Source organism: Myotis nattereri (genome assembly GCF_964212035.1).
Source record: "Myotis nattereri genome assembly, chromosome: 3".
Classification (NCBI taxonomy): Eukaryota; Metazoa; Chordata; class Mammalia; order Chiroptera; family Vespertilionidae; genus Myotis; species Myotis nattereri.
In genome coordinates, this window is record NC_138077.1 from 114,085,466 (window position 1) to 114,111,666 (window position 26,201).

Here is a 26,201-nt window from a genome sequence, read left to right on the forward strand (position 1 = left end):
GTTCTCTGAGAGTTCATTATTGGTGTATAAAAATGCTACTGGCCTGACTGGCGTGACTCATCAGTTGAGCATTGACCCAGGAACCAAGAGATCATCATTTCCATTCCTGGTCAGGGAACATGCCCAGGTTGCAGGCTCAATCCCCAGTGTAGGGCATGCAGGAGGCAGCCAATTGATGATGTTCCTGTCTCATCAAAGTTTCTATCTTTTTATCCCTCTCCCTTCCTCACTCTAAAAATCAATTTAAAAAAAAAAAACACAAAACTTCTTTAAAATGCTACTGATTCCTGGATGTTTATTTTGTATCCTGCTATTTTACTGAATTCAGTGATCAGTTCAAGTAGTTTTTTTGGTGGAATCTTTAGGATTCTCTATGTACAGTATCATGTCACCTGCATATGACAGGTTTACCTCTTCCTTTACAATGTAGAGCCTTTTATTTCTTCTTCTTTTCTGATTGCAGTGGCTAGACCTCCAGTACTATATTGAATAATAGTAGTGAAAATGGACATCCCTGTGTTCTCAGTCTTAAGGGGAATACTTATATTTTTGCCCATTGAATATGATATAGGCTCTGGGTTTGTTACATATAGCCTTTATTATGTTGAAGTATGTTCCCTCTATTCCCACTTTGCAGACAGTTTATATCATACATGGGGGCTGGATTTTATCAAGTGCCTTTTCTGCATGTATTGATATGGTCACATGCTTTTTATTCTTAATTTTGTTTATATGGTGTATCACATTTATTGATTTGTGGATATTACACCAACCTTGCATCTTTGGAATAAATCCCAGTTGATCATGCTATATGATCTTTTTAATGTATCCCTGAATTTGGTTTGCTAATATTTTGTTGAGAATTATATCATCCATATTCATCAGGGGTATCCTATCTAATAGAGGGAATATGCTGATTGACCCTGATGTCACAAAGATGGCAGAACCCATAGCCAATAAGGAGGCAATATGCTAATTGACTGCCACCCCCTCAAAGATGGTGGCACCCACAGCCAATAAGGAGGGAATATGCTAATTGACTGCCCACCCTCAAAAATGGCAGTGCCTACAGCCAATAAGGAGGGAATATGCAAATTGACTGCCCCACCCTCAAAGATGGCAGTGCCCACAGCCAATAAGGAGGGAATATGCTAATTGACTGCCATGCCCTCAAAGATGGATGTGCCCACAGCCACAAGATGGTGGTGCCCAGCCCCCTCAGCCCCTCCTGGGGGTGGGCCCATCCTTGCCATGATCCTGCCTCTGGATTCCCCTTGTCCCCTCAGCTCCCCAGCCACCCAGGGCTGCCCGAGGCTCAGGTAACCAGGGCCGGCTGATGCTTGCCCTGCTGACAGTGGCAGCAGCAGAGGTGTGATGGGGTGTCACCTTCCCCTGATCACCAGGTTGCCTCCCACCCCTGAGGGCTCCTGGACTATGAGAGCGGCCTGGCCGGGCTGAGGGACCCCTTCTCCAGTGCATGAATTTTCATGCACTGGGTTTCTAGTCTATACTAATAATTGAGAAATATGCATATTGTTCAGAACACTGTCACAGTATCAGTAACGACGAAACAGGGCCGGCAGGGGGTTAGTGAGGGACGACCAAATGACCAAACAGCCGGCTGCGTGGGGTGACCAGGTCAGGAGGGGTGGTTAGTTAGGGACGACCAAACGACTGAACAGCTGGCTGCATGGGGCAACCAGGCCGGCAGAGGGGCAGTAAGGGGCGACCAGGCCAGTGGTGGGGGGGAGTTAAGGGTGACCAGGCCGGCAGATGGGGGAAGTTGGGGGTGACCAGGCTGGGGGTGGGGGCAGTTGGGGGTTTCTTGACCAGCAGCGGGGGCAGTTAGGGACAATCAGGCCAGCAGGCACAGGTGTTTAGGGGCGATCAGGTAGGCAGGTAGGTGAGCTGTTAGGAGCCAGTGGTCCCGGATTGTGAGAGGGATGTCTGACTCCAGGTTTAGGCCCGATCCCTGGGGCAGTTGGACATCCCCAGAGGGGTCCCAGATTGGAGAGGGTGCAGGCTGGTCTGAGGAGACCCCCACCCCCCCATGCATGAATTTCATACACCGGGCCTTTAGTTAGCCTATGATTTTCTTTCTTTCTTGTGTCTTCATCTGGTTTTGAAATTAGGATAATTTTGGCCTTGTAAAATGAGCTTGGGGGGTCTTTCGTCCTTTTTAATTTTTGAAATAGTTTGAGAAGGATCGGTGTTAGTTTTTTGAATGTTTGGTAAAATTCACCTGTAAAACCATTATGTCCAGGGCTATTGTTTTTGGGGCTTTTAAAAATACTGCTTCTATTTCACTAGTTTTAATCTGTCTAGTGAGATTCTCTGATACAACCTAATTTAGTTTTGGAAGATTATATGTTTTTAGGAATGTACTCATTTTGTCCACATTATCCAAATTGTTGGCATATAGTTGTTCATAATAATTTTTTTACAATATTTTATATTTCTTTGGTGTCAGCTAATGCTTCTCTTTCACTTCTTGTTTTATTTGTTTGGGTCTGCTCTCTTTGTTTCTTAATGAATCTGTGTCTGGTTAAAGGTTTGCCAATCTTCTGTATCTTTTCAAAGAATGAGCTTTTGATTTTATTTATATTTGTATTGGGTTTTTTTTTTTTTTAGACTCTATTTCATTTATTTCTGCTCTGATCTTTATTATTTCCTTCTACTCACTTTGGGCTTTGTTTCTTGTTCTTTTTCAAGTTCCTTTTAGTGGAAAATTAGATTATTTGAGATTTTTCTTGTTTCTTGAAGTAGGCCTATAATGTTAATGAATTTCCCTCAAAGGGCTGCTTTCCCTGTGTCCCTCAGATTTTGGGTTCTTGTGTTCTCATTTTCAGCTGTTTCAAGGTATCTTTTGACTTATTTCTTGCTCTCATTGTTAAGCCATTCATTGTTTAGCAACATGTTAGTTAGCATCCATGTCTTTGTTTGTTTTTCATTTTTCTTCTTGTGATTGATTTTAAGTTTTATAGAATTATGGTCACAGAAGATGCTTGATATGATTTCATTCATGTTAAATTTATATAGACTTGTTTTGTGTCCTAATGTATGGTCTATCCTCGAAAATGTTTCATGGGCACTTTACAAGAATGTATATTCTGCTGCTTTGGGGTGAAATGCTCTGAGAATATCAGTCGAATCAATTTGATCTAGTGTGTCATTTATGGCCACAGTTTCCTTGTTGATTTTCTGTCTGGAAGATCTATCCATTGATGTCAGTGGGGTGTTAAGATCCTCTATTATAATTGTATTACTGTCAGCTTCTCCCTTTATGTCCATCAAGGTTTGCTTTACATATTTAGGTGCTCCTATGTTGGGTGCAGAAATGTTTGCAAGGGTTATATTCTCTTTTTGGATTGCTCTCTTTATCATTATGTAGTGTCTTTCTTTACCTCTAATTATCTATTTATATTTTACTTTCTAGTATAGTGTGGGGTTTTCTGAGGAGAGTATCCTGTGTTCTCTTTCCCAGGATGTGACCTTGTTCCTGCCAGAGTGGGAGGATGGGCACTTTTACCTTGCCAAGTATTATGACAAATTGATGCCCATGGTCACAGATAACAAAATGGAAAAGCAGGGTGATCTCATTCGGTATATTGTGCTTCATTTCGGAAGGTAAGTGTGAGAACTGTGAGTTTGCTGATTATATATGTCTAGGTGACTATTTTTTTTTAAATATATTTTATTGATTTTTTTACAGAGAGGAAGGGAGAGAGATAGAGAGTTAGAAACATCGATCAGCTGCCTCCTGCACACTCCCCACTGGGGATGTGCCCACAACCAAGGTACATGCCCTTGACCGGAATTGAACCTGGGACCCCTCAGTCCGCAGACGGACGCTCTATCTGGTTTCGGCGTGACTATTGACCTTGAATTGTTATCACAGATCTTAGCATATTCAGGATGTTTTCTGCTTTACCACTGATTCAATCTATCACATTAGATGAGATGTTAATTTTTTTTCTTTCCTTAAAAAAACCAATTTTATCCCTAACCAGTTTGGTTCAGTGGTTAAGAGCATTGGCCCATACACTGAAGGGTTGTGGGTTTGAGTCTGATTAAGGGCTCATACCTCAGTTGAAGGCTTGGTCCCTAACCCCGGCCAGGGAGCATGTGGGCAGCAACCAGTCGATGTGTCTCTCTCACGTCGATGTTTCTCTCCCATTCCCTTCCGTTCTCTCTAAAAATCAAGGGGAAAAAAATCCTTGGGTGAGGATTAACAAAAAAACAAAACATCAACAAAAAAAACTATTTTAATGGGATAAGGCATGCATATTTTAAAAACATTTTATAGTACCAAGTATATACAATGAAAATTACATGTCCTTCCCATTTCAGACCCTTATTCCCTGAGTCCCCCTTCCTAGAATGCCAGAAGACCCTAAATCTAACATATTTAATGGTTGTATTTAATTGCCAGTGGAATCTTCTAGCCTATTTAACTAAGAAGTAATATCTATACAAAAATGATTTTGACATCAAACTTGTAAAAAGAACTTATCTCTTAAGCTAGATACCAGATGAAATATAACTTAATTTCATCTATTAGCAAATTGTAGCCAAATGGTGTATTATCTCACGACTACTGTTTATATAGTCACAAATTATTAATTCCTAACAAGTAATAATGACATTCCACTCATTCTTTTTATCTTGCTCATTAGCATTGCTTTACATTGAAGGGTAACTTACTTCAGAGCAATAAATCTATTTAAAGTTGCTAGTACTAGGTATTTGGACTTCTCAGTTCAATATTTTCAGGAATCAAAGCAATATTTGTTTATAAGTGAAAGGATTGTAATATTTTCCAAGCCTTTCTTCCCACAATGGAATTCAAGTTTTATAAAATCCAAACTTAATTTTATTTATTAATGATTATTAATTGCTTGTTATTGAGGCAGAATTTCTGGCATATTGGCATTTTAAAATTAAAGCATAAGCAGAGGATATTTTTCTTTTCTAAAGTATGTAATAGCTTTCATTTGCTCTAGTATTAGTATATGTATTGGTATATAACATTTACTTAATACATTTTCTTTAAAACAGTTATTTAGAGTCCTTGATGTGCATAACACTGTTAGCTATAGTGTGATATATCTATAAATATAGTTTAAGAAAATAAGGCAATTTTATAACATTTTATCCATAGTTACACTAAAACATTTGGATACTTAGAGGAGTATACTCAGTTATGGAGATTTACTTATATCCTTTGAATGATTGAATTACTGTGTTATTACTAATTAAGTATCAGTATTTGCCCTCAGGGAACTCCAATCTAATTAGATAGAGAAACGTTAACATGTAAAACATTTAAATATTGATCTATAATAGAATGGTATCCAAATAAATAGTGTAAGTATCTTTTTTATATTATCAAGATACCAAAAATGAATCAAATGAGTCCAGATTTTGGGCAAATCTGAAGTCAAAACTCAAGCCCCTGGCTTTGTGATTTAAAAAGCATACTTATTTGTACTTCATTACTACAGAAACCTGGTAGGTCTCATTAAGAAGGTAGGATTTGAAAGATAATTACATTTAAGAAGGAGAGGACATTACTGACTTTTTACAGATTGGCAGAGAAACAGGGTTTGAATGGTTTATTCAAAGGATTGTGAGGAAATTGGAGTTGATGGAAGATGTATGCTGGTGAGTAGTAAGAGACTAAGATTGGAAAGTTATAAAGAAACAAGATTGTGAATATTTGAATCCTAGACAGAGTCATTCATGTGGTCATAATAAATAGGAGGAGAGCATGATAAAACTAGAATTTAAAGAATATTCGTCTGGAATTTATTGAAAGGAAGAAATGTAGAATTAGGGAAACTAAGTTATTATAATTTCCCAGAAATTGAGTGATTGGGCACGACCTGGGGCATGGAGTGCAATTGAAGGCACAGATCCTAAGGACAATTTGAAGGAATTATTGACAGGATTTTGACTAGGTCATAACTTATATTAATTTTGTTACAGGCAGTATTGAGCTTAGTGAGGAATATAGTAGGAAAAAAGGAGAGAGAGGAAGTTAAAAGATAACCTCTACTAGGAAGAAATAATGATACTATAATTTTTGTTCAGAAGGCTATATATTACTCAAGTAATAGTTTAAATTTTAAATTTTTAATTTATATAACATAAACAAAGAACACTGTTAATAATATCTTCTCTGTACGATTGCAGATCTCTACAATATGGAAATCAATTCATATATCAGTCAATGCCACGGATGTTATCACTATGGCTTGATTTTGGTGCTAAGGCATATGAATGGGAAAAAGGTATAATTTTTTATGTAAAATTTTACGGAACCAAGAATTATTTTTGTATAAAATCAGATTTGGCTTCACAGTTTAACCTAATAAAAGCTAGGAATGAATTTGATAATTAAGATTTTATAAATTACAAAAGTTAGCTATAATTGAAAAATAAATTTTAAAATTATTTTATACTATAGGCCCAGTGCACAGGATTCTTGCACTGGTGTGGGGGTGTGGCCTGCACGGATCGGCCAGCTGTGTGAGTGCCACTCATCCTGGTCAGCCAAGTGGCTGTGGACCCGCCCTCTGAGCGGCTGCTCCCCGATCTGGCATCTTCCCTGCAGCTAGAGCACTTGCCTCTCCAGGGGACCCGGTTCGGGCTGGGCCCAGGGACAATAGCACTGAGAGGTGGCAGAGTAGGTCTCAGTCCCATGGCGGCCATGAGCCCGCCTCTCAGCCTCTGGGGTCAGCTCTGCAAGCCCTGTGGTGGTGCTGCGCGGCCTATGGATGTCCGGAGGAGGTGGCTGGGAGTGAGGAGGAGGAGCCTGGGGTGAGGAGGCAATTATCTGCAATTATCATAGCCCAGGTTTCTGCCCGTCAGCCTGCGGTTCACAGCTGGAGGAGCCACTCATCCCGGTTGGTCGAGCATTGCACCCACTGTGGTATCGCACTGACCACCAGGGGGCAGCTCCAGCATGAGCGTCTGCCCTCTGGTGGTCAGTGTGTGTCGTAGTGACTGGTTGACCAGTTGTCTGGTCCTTCGGCGTTTGGTTGCTGAGCTGCTGTTATATAGGATACGTGTGAACAAGAAACTAAATGTTAAAAACGGGAAAGACTGCCCTGGCCCATGTGGCTCAATTGGTTGGGTGTCATCCCATGCATGTGCACCAATGGATTGCTAATTTGATTCCAGGTCAGGGCACATGCCTGGGTTGCACGCTATATCCCTGTTGGGGGGACATGCAGGAGGTGGCCAATCGATGTTTCACTCTCACACAGATGTTTCTTTCCGTCTCCTTTCCTCCCTCTCTCTCTCTCTCTTTCTCTCAAAATCAATTTTAAAAAATTTTAAAGGGGGAAAAACTAAACATAGGCTTTTTAAATTAAAATAGGGTAAACTTTCAATATTCTATTAGTTTCAGTTGTACAACATAGTTAGTCAACATTTATATACCTAACAAAGCGGTCACCATGATTAGTCTGGTACCCATCTGTCACTGTACGAAATTACTATAATACTAGAGGCCCAGTGCATGAAATTCATGCATGGGAAAGGGAGGGGTTCCTCAGCCCGGCCTGCATCCTCTCCAATCTGGGACCCCTCGGGGGATGTCCAACTGCCTCTAGCAATCCAGGATTGCCTCCTCCAGTTGGTTGCAGGCACCCTGGACCCGGGCTTCCCTCCCTCTGGCCGGCCGCAGGGGACCGTGGATGGGCAGCTTCGCCCGGGCCGCAGGCACTCAGGACCGCAGGGCAGGCGGCTTGTCCCTCTGCTGGGCCGTAGCCTGGCTGGTCCCCATTCCTCTCTCATGAGCTCATTTGTGCCTGGCTAGTCCCCATTCCTCTCTTGCGAGCTCATTTCTGCCTGGCTGGTCTCCATTCCTCTCTTGTGAGCTCATTTGTGCCTGGCTGGTCCCCATTCCTCTCTCCCCAGTGTTGAGTATCTGAACCGTTGTTAACGTGTGAGAGCGTGATGACCATTTGCATATTAGCATTTTATTAAATAGGATTATTGAATACATTCTCTATTCTGTACATTACATCCCCTAGACCAGTGGTCGGCAAACTGCGGCTCGCTAGCCACATGCGGCTCTTTGGCCTCTTGAGTGTGGCTCTTCCACAAAATACCGACTTCTGCGCATGGGCCACGAAGTTTCAATCGCACTGTACATGTGCGCCTGCATGTGGTATTTTGTGGAAGAGCCGCACTCAAGGGGCCAAAGAGCCGCATGTGGCTCTTGAGCCGCAGTTTGCCAACCACTGCCCTAGACTTATTTTTTTAAAAATATATTTTATTGATTTTTTACAGAGAGAAAGGGAAAGGGATAGAGAGTTATAACATCGATCAGCTGCCTCCTGCACACCCCCCACCGGGGACGTGCCCGCAACCAAGGTACATGCCCCTGACCGGAATCGAACCTGGGATCCCCCAGTCCGCAGGCCGACCCTCCATCCACTGAGCCAAACCGGCCAGGGCCCTAGACTTATTTTTTAAATTTGTACCTCTTATTCCCCTTCACCTTTTTCACCCTTCCCCTGACTTTCCTCCCCACTGGCAACTATCAGTTTGTTGTCTATATTTATGAATCTGTTTCTGTTTTGTTGGTTTGTTTAACTTTTTAAATACCTAAACATAGACTTTTTAAGTAGTTGCAGTTCAGGACCTGCAATTGAAAATCTGCTTATTTACTCTTTGATGAAGCTAACAGATATTGAAAAATATTAGTTTAAGCCAAATAATTTACCATAAAAATTACAATGGATTGTGGCTTGTTTTGTTTGTTTCTAGTGAAAATTAAAAGCCCTTAAATTTTTCAATGGCCCTAAATATTTTTTCCTACATGGACAGAGAAAACTATATTTTCATAAATTGGCACATGACCTGGTTTTGTACATGAGAATAGCACACAGTAGTCCCTCTTTTTCCATGGGTGAAACATTCCTAGACCCCAGTGGATGTCTGAAACCATTGGTAGTACCAAACCCTAATCAAGTTCTTCAACTCTGTTGGAAATGTGGCAGCAGCTTCTTCATTGACAAATGCAGCCTCTGCTGTAATTTTTATATTTTTCAGTCCAAATCTATTCCTAAATCTGTGTAACCAATCCCTTATTTGAAGTAAATGGCTTGGTGTCACTCATTTCAGGGGTTCTCTTGCTGAAGTCTTTGTATGGGCTCATTGCTTGCTGCTGCAACACGTTACTCTCAGTCGAAACAGGTTTTCTGTGCATGTCTTCCATCCACAAATTTAATACATTTTCTGTCTTAACAAAGCACTTTTTCCTTCTTCAAAACTTCATGGATAGAAGAGTCTTCTTACTATATTAGTAGATGTTAGCAAACCCAGCATATGATTTTTTTTCCCTTTCCAGATGGTTGAGAACTTTTACCTTTTGACTTAAATGAAGCATGTTAGGGCTTCTATTTGGCATATAGGAATTGCCAGGGTCATTACTCCTGTGCTTTAGGGCCATTATTAAAGTAAAATGAGGGTTATCAGAATACAAGCACTGTAATATGTTAATAGTTGATCTAATAAGTAAGAGACCTAAGTGACTAGCATGTACAGCATGAAGACACTGGACAAAAGGATGAATCATGTCCTAAGGAGGACAGAGTAGGGGATGGAATGAGATTTCATCATGTTACTCAAAATATTGTGCAACTTAAAACTTATGAATTGTTTATTTCTGGAGTTTTCCATTTAATATTTTCAGACAGCAGTTGACTGCCGGTAATTGAAAATGTGGAAAGCAAAACAGTGGATAGAGGGGATTACTTTATATCTTAAAGCTGTTTTTAAAACAAAATTTTTCTTCTGTGAAATGAACTGATATATTGTTTTATTCTTTCTAACTTCTATTTTTTTTACTTTGATTTTTCTTCCAGCTGGCCGGTCTGATCGTGTCCAAATGAGAAATGATTTAGCTAAAATAAATAAAGTTATCACAGAGCACACAAGTCAGTTAGCTCCATATCAGTTTTTAACTGCTTTTTCACAGTTGATCTCTCGAATTTGTCATTCTCATGATGAAGTTTTTGTTGTCTTGATGGAAATTATAGCTAAAGTGTTTCTGGCCTATCCTCAGCAAGCAATGTGGATGATGACAGCTGTCTCAAAGGTAACATGTTAATCACAACATTGGGTTTTTCCCCTTCTTATATGGCATTAATTATTTAATGTTAATATGTAGGTGTGAGTACCAGGGTTTCTCTTTTATATTAGATTTGTAGTAAACATAAATATTTAAAAAAAAAATTATAGCATAATGTTTCATTTAAAACTTTGGGAAATATCTACCATACCAAATGAATTGACTAGTAGGTTTAAGATCAAAGAATTCAGCATGCTTTCTATAAGGTATATAAGTTGTTAGTGGTTGGTATAAAGTAGCAACATGTCCTAGGCAGGTAGCTTAATCAGTTGGAGCGTTATCTGTACACCAAAAGGTTGCAGGTTTAATTTCTGGTCAGGGCACATACCTAAGTTGCAGGTTCTATCCCTGGTCAGGCGCATTTCTGGGGCAACCAGTTGATGCTTCTCTCTCACATCAGTGTTTCCCTTTCTCTCTCTCTAAAATCAATCAAAAGCATATCCTCAGGTGAAGGTTAAAAAAAAACACACATAAAACAAAAACAGCGCCTTAGCCAGTTTGGTTTAGTGGATAGAGCGTCAGCCTGCGGACTAAAGGGTCCCAGGTTTGAATCCAGTCAAGGGCACATGCTCGAGTTGTAGGCTTGATCCCCGGTAGGGGGCATGCAGGAGGCAGCCAATCAATGATTCTCTCTCATCATTGATGTTCAATCTCTCTCTCCCTCTCCCTTCCTCTCTGAAATAAATAAAAATATATTAAAAAACAAAAACAACTTATTTTTTTCCCAAGTGGTTTAATCCTAAGTACCAGAACTGTAGAAAAATGTTTTTGCATTATTAATAGAACTTTACAACGTGGTAAATATGTTTGTTTAATAAATACTTCAGAGAATTTCAAAAATAATACAGATATATTAAAAGGAAAAAATTTACACTTTTAATATTTTGATGTAATTTTATATGTGCATATTTTAGCTCTAAGTTTGATTACATAGATACATAATTTCATATTTTCACTTAAGATTGTTACCATAAGTCTGTTTTCATGTAATTAAATATTCTTCAAAGACATAATTTTAATAATTATATAAAATTCGGTAGTAGTATTAGAGGCCCAGTGCACAAGATTTGTGCACTGGAGGAAGGGAGGGTCCCTCAGCTCTACCTACACCCTCTCGCAGTCCGGGAGCCCTTGGGGGATGTCTGACTCATGGCTTAGGCCTGCTCCTCCCGCCACCTCCGCTACGCTCGCCAGCCATGAGCCCAGCTTCTGGCTGAGCGGCACTCCCCCTTTGGGAGCATACTGACTACCAGGGGGTAGTTCCTGTGTTGAGCGTCTGCCCCCTGGTGGCCAGTGCATATCATGTGACTGGTTGTTCTGCCCTTCGGTTGATTTGCCTATTAGCCTTTTATTATATAGGATTCTGTGGTAGTTAGCCATCTGTATTTTCACTGTTGATCATTAAGTTTGTTTACACTTTTTTGCTATTGTATTACATATAGACACATCAACATTTATTCTCATTTCTGTTTCCTTCTTCGGGGTAGGTTCTAAGAAGTAAATTCATCAGGTCATAGGATAGCAGCATTTTTATGACTATTGATAATATTGCCAAATTGATTTCCAAAAAATTTGAGTCAGTATAATCACATCATGAATACTTTCGAAGTTTGTTAAAAGTTTTGTTGTTAATCTTTTTTAAATCTTGTATAAAATTGCATTTGACTTTTTTTTTACAGTCTTCTTATCCCATGCGTGTGAACAGATGCAAGGAAATCCTAAATAAAGCCATTCATATGAAAAAATCTTTAGAAAAGTTTGTTGGAGATGCAACTCGTCTGACAGATAAGCTTCTAGAATTGTGCAATAAACCGGTATTGTCATAAATCTTACTACTGTATAGAGTAGACCAATGTTGGATAATTTATACAAAACTTCTAGATGATTTTAGCTGGTTTCTTTCATTTGATTAAGTTAAAATTATAACATGTATCGTATACACAGATAGCAGAAGTCATCAAATTGTTTGCTTTAAATCTGCAGTTTACCCTAATAAAGCTGATTTTAAAATTTCTAACATGTCCCTCTCTTCAAGCATCCTCCAAATTTCGAAAAGTTCTTAATGTAAATTCTTCTGAGAGTAAATTATCCATGTTTATGAAAAGTAATTTTTTTTAAGTAGAAGATATGAGATAAGCCATGTAAAATATGCAGTGAATTCAAATTGTCTCGGTGGTTGTTTTCTGTCATATCTTTTTAAACTTTTAAACTTATTACATAAACCTACATGAAAGGAAAGAAATTGGAGTTTTTGATTTGGTTTTTATTCTTTCAGTACACATTTTATTACCTACCAGGAGACAAACATGTTGAGGCAAACAAAGATGCATAAGACATGTTCTTCTGTCTGGAAGTGCTCATGGTCTCATAGGAAACTAAGTAGATGGTTATTATCTAGTTTAATAACTACTTTTTTTTTTTAAAGTAAATTTGTGAGTAGAATTTGGACATGCTTATAGGACTGACCCACTCTTGTACCTAAGGAATTGGAGGGGAAAAAATCCTAAAGAATGTGTAGGAAAGTCAAAGGTGGGTGTATGGCTAGTTACCAGAAGTGAGAGAGACACCTTTATATAGTTAATAACTATATTTCTCTTTACAAATATTCACTATTAACTGTTTATAGGTGAGGAAATACAAGGTTGTCTTATCATCTTTCCTCAACAATAAACATCTTCAAAGAATAATCTGTTTTTCTATTTGCATTAATTCTATTGGATTTCTGATGCACTTGACATTGTCAAAAACATTGTGATGATAATGGCCAATGTTTTTTAAACACTGACACTTTTATAAGATTCCAATTCTTTATCTGAAACTTTTGTGGCCAGCTACATTTAGGAATTCAGAATCTTTCAGATTTTTAAAGGGAATACAGTGCATTACTTTATATTGAGTGTCATAATTGGATATATAATTATTTTTGTAGTGGAACGTATTAATTTTTGCACTAAGTGCAAAATTTTGGTATTATTTTGCTGCCAAAGGAAATGTAATACAAAAAAAATAGTTTTATTTACAGAGCTGTTTGAATTTTGTAATGTCTGATAATGGATTATAAGCCTCTATTATCTCCTTTAGTCATTTAACAGTCCTACTGTTGTTGATTAGGTAAAAGAATACAGAGTGGTTAAAATAAGATGATGTATTAAAAATACTTAAAAATAAAGATAAGAAAAAAATACTTAGAAAACCACAGACTGTGGAGCTATTGTAATTAAGATACTGTAGAATGAAATTTTATTTTGGGTGAAACTAGAGATTCTATAATTCAAGGTAAACAGAGAAATTAAAATGTACAATTTTCCTCCCCCAGGTGGACGGAAATAGTTCCACATTGAGCATGAATACTCATTTTAAAATGCTTAAAAAGCTGGTAGAAGAAGCAACATTTAGTGAAATCCTCATTCCTTTACAATCAGTCATGATACCTACTCTTCCATCAATTCTGGGCACCCATGCTAACCATGATCCATTTCCTGGTCATTGGGCTTATATTGCAGGTTTTGATGATACGGTAAACTTCAGTTTTATATACCTATAACTACGTTTCTTAAATTTAAGTTAAAATTGTCAAATTAATTTTAAAAGTGTCTTTTCTCAGAGACTAAGTGAATTTTATTGGCAAAGAAAATGTGACTGAAAATACAGAAAAGTAACACTCTCTTGTATTGATGAAATAAAATTAAGTGATAAAAATCCCATCTTCAGCCTAGTATTTTGATTTTTCACATGCTCACATTTGTTTTTAGTATGAGTATAATCTTTATTTTTTTTCACAATTTGATTTTTCCATACTCTTCTTTTGTCTTAAATATAGAGAACAGGAAAAAACAAACAAACAATCTTTTGTTTCTATTTTATAAGAAAGTGAAATTCAGCTAGGAAGAGCCTGATTCTTTTTTTGAAGTATGATGTGTGGCTGTTTTAAAGAAATGGTAGTAGAGTATTTCTAAGTAAATACTTTTGAAAACAAATTTATTACAATGCTTCTGTTTTAAAACATTTGTTTAACTGCTTCAGAATCAGTTATTAAATCACATAATGCAAGCATTCTTATTACTTATAGTCATGGTTTGTTTTAAATTAATATTATTAGGTAGACTTATTAACTAGATTTGAATTTGGAGAAGTTTCTTTTTAAAATAATCAAGTTACTTTCAATTGATAAACATTTGTTATGATTAAAGACATTTAATAACAGTGTCTTAGCCTTTGAAGAAAGGTCCTAAAAAATATTTTATTTTTTTTTAACTTTGTGACTACTTTAAGGGCTGCCTAAATTTTGGTGTGTATGTACTTACATTGCTGATAAAATAATCCTTTTATTTCATAGTCATTAGTAATTGGAGAAAATGTGTCTCTACGTATGGGCAACCATTCTTTTCATACATTGTAGATAATTAAAATGAAAGAAATCGTTAAAAGAATAAATTTACCACATAATGTAGATTTTTCTCCTTTTTATTATGTTAGGTAACACAATATTTATAATACATAGAAACTTATACAAAGAATTTTACCTTAATTTATATATAACTTATCATCTTTTAGGTGGAAATTCTTGCTTCTCTTCAGAAACCAAAGAAGATATCTTTAAAAGGATCAGATGGAAAGTTCTACATCATGATGTGTAAACCAAAAGATGACCTGAGAAAGGATTGTAGACTAATGGAATTCAATTCCTTGATTAATAAGGTTTGGAGATAGTTTGCTTTTATTTTATAATTACCATAATTACTGTCAATTTGATACAGGCTTTTCAGTATAGAGATAGATCAGTCCTAAAAACAGGAATAAAATATACTGCTTTTCATTTTAAATTAATTTTTAAATTGGGATAAAGTATACATAAAATTTATCATCTTAACCATTTTTCCTCCCATTGATTTTTAGAGAGACTGAAAGGGTGGGAGGGAGGGTGAAAGATAAAGAAAAACACGTCGGGAATCAAACCTGCAACCCAGGTACATGCCCTTGAACAGGAATTGAACCCATGACCCTTCGGTGCACGTGCTGGTGCTCTAACCACTGAGATACTGGCCAGCACTCACTTAATTTTTTAAAATAAGATACTTGCATTATATTGAGAAAAGTGAATGTTATATTAATGAGGGAAAATATTTTCTATTTAATGTTTAAATGATCTATAATATACTTTTATATCAGATTTAGTTACATTTTATGTTTCATTGCTAGAAAGAAAATGTTAGGTTCTTTCTATTTTATCAATACGCTCTTTAAAGGTGGATCATTGGTATTTTTTGTTTGTTTATTTTATTGGTAAATACTTGATTTCTATTTCATAAATGGTATGAGAAATTTTATTAAAGGTTCATTAAAAATATATGGTCTTAGTTATTTTGAATTATTCTGTAAACAGGTATTATAAATGCACAGAATCTGTTTTTCTATTGTAAAAATAAGCCATACTGTAGAAGGATGAAACCTATTCTTTTTTATAAGCTTTTTTCCCTATTCTCCACCCCCCTTCCCACATTTCACTAGTACCTCTTTTATAAGCAGAAAAAGGTATGGACCTTTAACATGGAAAAGATATGGCAGCAGATGAGTTCATTAAAAAGAAAGACAATTATGGTTTGTCCTTAGTTTAATCAAAAGTAAGTTAAAAATTAATGCCATATTAAAAATCCATTTCAAAGGCAATATGAAGGGAATGAATATTTTTATTTTAAATGTTCGGTAAATGATAATTTAATTTACTGATTATTAAATTATTAGTATGTTCACCCTGAAGCTCTCTGAGTGTTTTTGTGGTTGAGATTATCAAGTGGCCTGGCTTTACTTTATGTATTTGTCTTTTTAAAAAATTATTGATTTGAGAGAGAGAGAGAAGCATCGGTTTGTTGTTCTACTTATTCATGCATTCATTGGTTGCTTCTTCTATGTGCCCGGAATGGGGATTGAGCTTGCAACCTTGGTGTAGCGGGATGATACTCTAACCCACTGATGTAGCTGGCCAGGGCTCTATATTTATCTTGATAGGCTTTGTCACTGATTAGGTTATTTTATTACTATTCTCCTACATTAACATGGTGAGAAAAGTAGCCTGATTGTGAAAAACTAGAGTTTGACTCGTTATTCAAGGAGGCTTTACGTGTGATTCTAATGTCATACTGTTTTGTTGACATTTATGAAGCCTACTTATTCCTAAAGTTTAAAATATGTTTTTGGTCAGTGATGTGATTTTGAATTGGACCGATTACAATTATAGTTATGTATAGTTAGTTTATTTCATACAGGTCCAGAATTAAACAAAATACGCTTTATTCCTTACCTGATATATTTCAGGATTAATCAGATGAGATGTGAAAAGCTTTCTTATGCTAGAAGAGAATTTTTCAAATGAAGCTATATTATTAAATTGTAACAGTAAACTAGGGATATCATAAAACTCATACTTTTATTTATGCATTTTTGAGAGAATTAAAATTAAACAGCAGTCTCTGTGACTAAGTACTTAATATTTTAATAATATTTTTGGAAGCAATAAAAATAAAAGAATGCTTTGTCATTATCAAATATACAACTATGATATTTTTTAACACAATATTGTTGACACATTTGGCTAATAATTTATAAAAGGACTTACCCAAGTCATTTTTAATGATTTAGAAAGAGATTAGGGATACTGTCCAATCAGTTTCCTTGCCTATCATTATGAAAAATTATTCATCTACACTACATGGTATGCTTTTATTGACCTTCTTTTGCTATGAAATGAGCAATCTTAGATATATTTGATATAACATTTAGAAATTTTTAAGTTTATAGTGTGTTTTTTTTTATAGTGCTTAAGAAAAGATGCAGAATCTCGTAGAAGAGAGCTTCATATCCGAACATATGCAGTTATTCCATTGAATGATGAGTGTGGAATTATTGAATGGGTTAACAACACGGCTGGCTTGAGACCTATTCTCACCAAACTATATAAAGAAAAGGGTACTAAAATTAATTTTTACAATATAAGTATATAATGTGCATATAATAGCTGCTAACATGTATAATATGGGTATAATTGTTATTAACATATATCATAGTATATTTTTTGGTATAAGCCATGATGAAATTTCCATTCAAATGAGATCCTATATATAGAAGTACTTAAGTGTTTTTCTGTCTTTCTTCCTTATTTTTTTAATTCCTTCTTTATTTTCATCCCAGAAGGATTGTGTAGCTTAAAATAAATGTATAGAAAATTTGTTTTTCACAGAGTTACTGGTTAGCAATTCTGGGATGGTTATGTGTATACTAGATTTTAGCAAATAAGTAAATATATTGTGGCTAACGGGAGCTACTTTTTCACTGTCAGAAAAAGAAAAGAAAAGGGAAGGCTGGAATGAAACCGAAATTATTAGAATTGAAGTGGAGCCTCCCACTGGCCAAACCTGGCATAAAGGAGTGCCAAACTAGATAAAGATAGTCTTAAATTATCACCCATGGACTAAATACATAGAAAAATCCACACCAATATAAACAAATACTTGAATAAATAAGGAAGTACAAACAGTTCTTCTTTATATTAGAATTGCAGTGAATAAATGTAGAATAAATTATGGAAATAGGAAATCACCAATTAGCAAATACCATAGTAATAATTGTTATAGGCAGTGAATCTTAATGGATGCTGATATTAATAGGGAAAATATGACAGGAAACATATTATTTGCAGAGTCTCAAAGATAGATTATTAATTACAAAAGGAAAAAGTAATAACTTTGCAGTGGAAAAACAAAACTATAATTGCTCAGAACACTTTTAAAAATGTCAATATAATGAAAGATAAAGACAGAAATTTCCCAGATCTGAGAACATTATGGAAGCATGACAACTGAATGCAATATGGAATCCTGGATTGGATCCTGACCCAGAAAAAGGGTGATAGTAGGACAGTTGGTGAAATTTGGATAAGGTCTGAAGATTAATCAATAATAGTCTAACAATATTAATTTTCTGGTTTATATAATTACTAGTGGCCCGGTTCACAAAATTCGTGCACTGGGGGGGGGGGGGGAGTGTCCCTCAGCCTGGCTTGCACCCTCTCCAGTCTGGGACCCCTCAGGGGATGTCCGACTGCCAGTTTAGGCCCGATCCTGATCGGGCCTAAACTGGCAGTCGGACATTCCTCTCGCAATCTGGGACTGCTGGCTCCTAACCGCTCACCTGCCTGACTGCCTGATTGCCCCTAACCACTCTGTCTGCCAGCCTGCTCACCCCCAACTGCCCCCCCCCCAGCTGGCCTGCTCGCCCCCAACTGGGCCCCCCTACTGGCCTCCTCACCCCCAACTGCCCACCCCCCCCACACCGGCCTGATGACCCACAACTGCCCTTCCCTCTTGGCCCCTAACTGCCTCTACCTCGGCCCTGCCACCATGGCTTTGTCCAGAATGTCCGGAGGGTCTCCTGGAAGGTCTCCCAGTCTAATTAGCATATTACCCTTTTATTAGTATAGATAGAGGCCTGGTGCATGGGTGGGGGCCAGCTGGTTTGCCGGGAAGGGTGTCCTGGACCAGGGTGGGGGCTCCCTTGGTGGGTGGGGCAGCCTGGGCGAGGGTCTGGGGCAGTTTGCAGGCCAGACCCGCCCCCATGGAGTGAGGGTCCCCGCTGGGGGGACATGGCCAGCCTGAGTGAGGGGCTGAGGGCTGTTTTCAGGCTGGCCACGCCCCTCAGTAGGGACTCTCACCCCATGGTGGTATGGCCAGCCTGGATGAGGGGCTTTGGGCCGTTTGCAGACCCATCCATCGGCAGCCAGCCCAGGCGACCCAAGCCTCCCGCCCACTCCGGCTGACTCCATGGCCACTGCCATCTTTGTCCCACTATTTTGCATACTCAATCCTGATTGGCTGGTGGGTGTCATGAAGTGACAATTTACATATTTCTCTTTTATTAGTGTAGATATTACTGTAATGAAAAAAATGAAAGATAAGAAAATTTGGGGGATGAATATATGTGAACTCTGTGTCATTATGAAATTTTTCTAAGTCCAAAATTCTACTTTTTAAAATGCATGTGATGCAAATACATACTAAATGAATATATCAGAATGAAGTATGAGTGTTAGCTTTCTAGGGCGGCTGTAACAAGGTACTACAAACAGTAGAAACTTACTCTCTCACAGTTCTGGAGGCTACGAGTCCAAACCCAGGTGTGAGTAGGACCATGATATCGGTGAAGGCCCTAGAAGAGAACCTGCTCCAAAACTTTTTCTTAGGTATTGCCAGCAACCTTTTATATTTCTTATTAATGCTTATAGGTGCATCAGCCCATTCTCTGCTTCAGATGTGATAGCATTCTCCCTAAGTCTATGTCTGTTTTCTCTTCTTTTTTTTTCTTTATGTTATTTTATTTTTTTGTTTTATTAAAGTATTACAAAGAGTATTACATATGTCTCCTTTGTTTCCTGCCATTTACAATCCCCTGGCCTCCCCTACCCCCCAGTGTCTTATGTCCATTGGTTATGCTTATATGCATGCATACAAGTCCTTCGGTTGATCTCTTACTCCCCCCCCAACCCCCCACCCCTCAACCCTCCCCGGCTTTCCCACTGTAGTTTGACAGTCTGTTCGAGGCAGCTCGGCCTCTGTATCTATTTTTGTTCATAAGTTTATAATGAGTGAGTGAGATCATGTGGTGTTTTTCCTTCATTGACTGGCGTATTTCACTTAGCATAATGCTCTCCAGTTCCATCCATGCTGTTGCAAATGGTAAGAGTTCCTTCTTTTTTACAGCAGCATAGTATTCCATCGTGTAGATGTACCACAGTTTTCTAATCCATTCATCTACTTTTGGGCATTTAGGCTGTTTCCAGATCTTAGCTATGGTGAATTGTGCTGCTATGAACATAGGGGTGCATATATCCTTTCTGATTGGTGTTTCTGGTTTCTTGGAATATATTCCTAGAAGTGGGATCACAGGGTCAAATGGGAGTTCCATTTTCAGTTTTTTGAGGAAACTCCATACTGTTCTCCACAGTGGCTGCACCACTCTGCATACCCACCAGCAGTGCATGAGTGTTCCTTTATCTCCACATCCTCTCCAGCACTTGTCGTTTGTTGATTTGTTGATGATAGCCATTCTGACAGGTGTGAGATGGTACCTCATTGTTGTTTTGATTTTCATCTCTTAGATGATTAGTGACTTTGAGCATGTTTTCATATGTCTCTTGGCTTTCTGAATGTCTTCTTTTGAAAGGTGTCTATTTAGGTCCTTTGCCCATTTTTTGATTGGATTGTTTATCTTCCTTTTGTTAAGTTGTATGAGTTCCCTAAAATTTTGGAGATTAGGCCCTTATCAGATATAACATTGGCAAATATGTTTTCCCACGCAGTGGGCTTTCTTGTTGTTTTGTTGATGATTTCTTTTGCTGTGGAGAAGCTTTTTATTTTGATTTAGTCCCATTTGTTTATTTTCTCTTTAGTTTCCAATGCCCTAGGAGCTGTATTGGTGAAGAAATTGCTTCGGCATATGTCTGAGATTTTGTTGCCTTTGGATTCTTCTAGTATTTTTATGGTTTCTCATCGTACATTTAAGTCCTTTATCCATTTTGAGTTTATTTTTGTGTATGGTGTAAGTTGGTGGTCTAGTTTCATTGTTTTGCATGTATCTGTCCAATTTTCCCAACACCATTTATTGAAGAGACTGTCTTGACTCCATTGTATGTTCTTGCCTCCTTTGTCAAATATTAATTGAGCATATTGGTTCGGGCCAATTTCTGGGCTCTCTATTCTATTCCATTGATCTCTATGTCTGTTCTTGTGCCAATACCAGGCAGTTTTGAGAACAGTGGCTTTGTAATACAGCTTGATATCTGGTATTGAGATCCCACCTACTTTATTCTTCTTTCTCAGGATTGCTGCAGCTATTCGGAGTCTTTTTTTATTCCAGATGAATTTTTGGAGAGTTCATTCTAGGCCTGTGAAATATGCCATTGGTATTTTAATGGGAAGTGCATTGAATTTATAGATTGCTTTTAGTAGTATGGACATTTTAATGATGTTGATTCTACCAATCCAAGAACATGGTATGTTCTTCCATCTGTTTATGTCTTCCTCTGTCTCTTTTTTCAACGTCCAGTAGTTTCTTGAGTAGAGGTCTTTTACCTCCTTATTTAAGTTTATTCCTAGGTATCTTAATTTTATTGGTGCGATGGTAAATGGGATTGTTTTTTTAGTCTCTCTTTCTGTAAGTTCACTATTGGTGTATGGAAATGCCATAGATTCGTTGGCGTTAATTTTGTATCCTGCTACATTGTCGAATTCATTTATTAAGTCTAATAGTTTTTTGATGGAGTTTTTGGGTTTTTTATGTATAATATCATGTCATCTGCAAATAAGGACAGTTTTACTTCTTCTTTTCCAATTTGGATGCCTTTTATTTCTTCTTCTTGCCTAATTGCAATGGCTAATACTTCCAGTACTATATCGAACAGGAGTGGTGAGAGGGGGCATCCCTGTCTTGTTCCTGTTCTTAGGGGAAATGGTGTTAGTTTTTGTCCATTGAGTATGATGTTGACTGTGGGTTTGTCATATATGGCTTTTATTATGTTGAGGTATGACCCTTCTATTCCCACCTTGCTGAGAGTTTTTATCAAAAATGGGTGTTGGATTTTGTCAAATGCTTTTTCTGCATCAATTGATATGACTGTGGTTTTTTTCTTTCAATTTGTTTATGTGATGTTTCACATTTATTGATTTGTGGATATTGTACCATCCTTACATCCCTGGGATAAATCCTACTTGGTCATGATGTATGATCTTTCTGATGTACTGCTGCATCCGATTTGCTAAGATTTTGTTGAGGATTTTGGCATCTATGCTCATGAGGAATATTGGCCTGTAATTCTCTTTCATTGTGTTGTCTTTGCATGGTTTTGATATTAGGGTGATGCTGGCTTCATAGAATGAGCTTGGTAGTATTCCTTCCTTTTGAATTTTTTGTAGTAGTCTGAGGAGGATAGGTTTTAGTTCTTCCTTGAATGTTTGGTAAAACTGCCCTGTGAAGCCATCTGGTCCTGGGCTTTTGTTTCCTGGAAGCTTTTTGATGACTGCTTCAATTTCTTCCATAGTTATTGGCCTGTTGAGATTTTTAGATGATTCCTGATTGAGTTTTGGAATGTTGTATTTTTCTAGGAATATGTCCATTTCCTCCAGGCTGTCTAATTTGTTGGAGTAGAGCTGTCCATAGTATTTTTTAACAATCATTTGTATTTCTGTGGGGTCTGTTGTTATTTCGCCTCTATCATTTCTGATTTTGTTTATTTGCGTCCTCGCCCTTCGTTTCTTGGTGAGCCTGGCTAGAGTTTCATTAATCTTGTTTATCCTTTCAAAGAACCAGCTCTTGGTTTCATTGATTTTCTGTATTGTTTTTTTGGTCTCTATGTCATTTATTTCTGCTCTAATCTTATTATCTCCTTCCTTCTGCTCAGTTTGGGCTTTTCTTGTTGCTCCCTTTCTAATTCTTTGAGTTGTTGAGTTAGATGATTTACTATCATTTTTTCATTTTTTTTGAGATAGGCCTGTGGAGCTATGAACTTCCCTCTCAGGATTGCTTTCATTGTGTCCCATAGGATTTGGATTGTTGTGTTTTCATTGTCATTAGTTTCCAGGATGTTTTTAATTTCTTCTTTGATCTCATTGGTAACCCAATCAATATTTAATAACATGCTATTCAGCTACCAAGTGTTTGAGTATTTTGGGTTGTTTTTATTGTATTTTATTTCTAATATTATGCCATCGTGGTCTGAGAAGATGCTTGGTATGATTTCAATCTTCCTGAATTTGGGGAGACTTTGTTTGTGACCCAATATGTGGTCTATTTTTGAATATGTCCCATGAGCCCTTGAGAAGAATGTATATTCCATGGCTTTGGGGTGAAGTCTTCTGAAGATGTCAATTAAGTCCATCTGATCTAGTGAGTCATTTAGGATTGCTGCTTCTTTGCTTATTGGTTGTCTAGAGGATTTATCCAGTGATGTCAGTGGTGTATTAAAGTCCCCTACTATGTATTGTTGTCGATCTCTCCTTTGATATCTTTCAGGAGTTTTTTTTAATGTATTTGGGTGCTCCTGCATTGGGTGCATATTTGTTTATCAGGGTTATATCTTCTTGTTGTATTGATCCCTTTAGTATTATAAAGTGGTCTTCCTTATCTCTTGTTATGGCCTTCACTTTGCGGTCTATTTTGTCTGATATAAGTATTGCTACCCCAGCTATTTTTTCATTTCCATTTGCCTGAAAGATGTTTTTCTATCCCTTCACTTTCAGTCAGTGTGTGTCCCTTCTTCTGAGGTGGGTCTCTTGTAGACAGCAAATGTATGGGTCATGTTTTTTTATCCATTCAGCCACTTGATGTCTTTTGGTTGGAGCATTTATTCCATTTACGTTTGAAGTTATTATTGGAAGGTACTTGTTTGTAGCCATTTCTTTTATTGTGTGGCTGTTTTCTTTCTAAGCTTTTTATTTCTTCTTTTTATACCCGTCCCTTTAGCATTTGTTGCATTGCTGGCTTGGTGGTGATAAACTCCCTTAGCCTTTTTTTGTCTGTGAAGCTTCTCATTTCACCTTCAAATTTGAATGATAGCCTTGCTGGATAGAGTATTCTTGGATTCATTCCTTTGCTTTGCATCACTTCGTAAATTTCTCTCCATTCTTTTCTGGCCTGATGTGTTTCTGATGAGAAACCATTTGATAATCTAATGGGAGATCCCTTGCATGTAACTTTCTGTCTCTCTCTTGCAGCCTTTCAGATTCACTCTTTGTCCTGAACATTTGCCATGGTAATTATTGATGTGTTTTGGTTTGGGTCTTTTCAGGTTCACCTTGTTTGGGACTCTCAGTGCTTGTGTGATTTTTTTCTTCCCCACCTCAGGGAAGTTTTCTGATATTATTTCTTCCAATAGGTTTTCTAACCTTTTTCCTCTTTGTGTTGTTCAGGCACCCCTATTATTTGTATGTTGTTTCGTTTCATCTTGTCCCATAGCTCCCTTAGGCTCTCCTCCTGTCTTTTAATTTTTTTTCTCCAATTGGTGTTCAGTTTGGATGTGTTTTGTTTCCCTGTCTTCTAATTCGCTAATTCGGTCCTCTGCTTCTCCTAGTCTACTGTTGAAACTTTCAATGGTGTTTTTTATTGCAACTATATCGCTCTTCATTTCTTCTTGGGTCTTACATAATTTATTGATTTTTTCATCTGTTTCACCTTGCTTCTTGCATAAGTTGTTGATTTTTCCTCCATCTGGTTTATGCACTCTAGGACCCTTAATCTGAATTCTTTTTCTGTCATGTTGCATGCCTCTGTATCACTTAGCTCCTTTCTGGCGAGTCCTCCTTTTCTTTCCTTTGGTGGTTTCTTTGTCTACCCATTTTTAATCGTACCGCCATATCTAGATGTTGAGTTGTTCAGTGGCTGCTCCTTGGGTGGCAGTTGCTCCTCGGGTTGTGATTGCTCCTCGGGCGGTTGTGGTAGCTGCTGCTCCTCAGTTGGTAGCAGCTCCTCTGGTGGGTGCTGTTCACAGCTATGGTGGCTCCTTTGGTTGGTGGGGGGAGGCTTCACACACAGCTGATGTTCCTCAGACAGAGGGTGTGGTGATCAGGAGGCTGCTGTTCCTTGGATGGGGACAGGCTACACAAGCAGCTGCTACTCCTTAGAATTGTTACTTTTAATCTCTTAAGCAGACTCAGGGCAAGGTGTTTTCCAATAGGGTGTGTCAACTGTCTTCCCCCCAGGCAAGGCAGATGTCTATCCCCCCAGACAAGGCACATATCTATACCCCCAGGCAAGGCAGATGTCTATGTGGCTGTGTGAGGGAATGACTGAGCTGAGGAGACTTGGGGTGTCTGCCTTCTGAGCTGTTCTCACAGCTCCAGTCCACTTCACCCTCTCTCTGCCAGAGCACAAGGTGGGTGCCTACACAGGGAGTGTTTGTGCCTTGGCCCTTTAAGAGGGTACCTGAACTTTCAGCTGCCACTCCCTGGCAGACAGCACCCCACTGCTTTTCACAGCTTGATGTTATGTGGATACCTTCCTCAGTTCGGTGCTCTGTGCTGGGGAGCCTAGCTCCTGATTAGATCCCAGAATTCTCATTGGCACCTCCCCCCCCTCCACCATCGGCTGAGATGTCTCTCTGGGACTTCAGTTCCCCTCTGTGGGTCACGTCTCTGCCCCTCCTACCAGTCGCTATGCCGGCTCCACCTTTGGTTCTTGGGTATCAGGGTTCTCTCCTGTGAGTTTTCCGTTGATTATTTAGGAAGCCTTCTCTTATTTCAGTTGTAATTCCAGCTTGTTCCTGGGAGCATGACCATGTAGCATCCTCCTACTCTGCCACCATTTTTAATCTCCTTATTTTCTCTTCTTGTAAGGATACCAGTCATATTATATTAAGGGCCCACTCTTGATGACTTCTTTTTAATCTGATAATGTGGACAAAGACCCTAATTTCAAATCACATGCATAGGTACCAGGGGTTAGGACTTCAACACATTTTTTGTAGAATAAAATTCAACCCATAACATTAAATAATATTGATGAGGTACCATATTATGTGTATTGTGCTAAGTATGTTATGTACATTATTTTAAATAGTGGCAGAGAGGTTAACTAATTTATCCACGCTCACATAGCTAGTATGTTACAAAACTGTAGTTCAAACATATTTGAACCTGATTGCAAGAAACTTACCGTTGATTATTTTATTTACAAGGATGAAATAATGTATAATTTTATATCTTCTACACTAATAAAAGACAAAGATGCTAATTGACTATACCTTCACTATGCCCAAGCCACGCCCATCAGCCAATCCAAGTGACTATATGCAAATTAACCCAACCAAGATGGCCACCAGCCACGGAGCTAGAGCAAGCAGGAGGCTTGGTTGCCTCGGCGATGGAGGAAGACAAGCTTCTCACCTGCTCTGGCCGGCCGTGACCTCCGCAAAAGGCAACAAAGTTTCAATTATAGAAGCTAAATAAATCCCAGATGCCTGCTTCCAGCCAGCCTCCACTGGGAACTTGGGTGGCTGGGGGCTGTGGCCAGCCTG

General features: G+C 38.1%; 1 protein-coding gene across 1 annotated transcript in view; it reads left to right on the top strand.

The window, feature by feature from the left end:
• The window catches only part of ATR (ATR checkpoint kinase), a 199,601-nt gene that overhangs the window by 160,969 nt on the left and 12,431 nt on the right, over positions 1-26,201 (top strand). The window contains exons 36-42 of the mRNA XM_081086154.1: positions 3,485-3,627; positions 6,196-6,293; positions 9,882-10,114; positions 11,827-11,961; positions 13,464-13,664; positions 14,702-14,845; positions 16,960-17,110. Coding sequence (XP_080942280.1) covers positions 3,485-3,627; positions 6,196-6,293; positions 9,882-10,114; positions 11,827-11,961; positions 13,464-13,664; positions 14,702-14,845; positions 16,960-17,110 — 1,105 coding nt within the window. The remainder of the gene's footprint in view (positions 1-3,484; positions 3,628-6,195; positions 6,294-9,881; positions 10,115-11,826; positions 11,962-13,463; positions 13,665-14,701; positions 14,846-16,959; positions 17,111-26,201) is intronic.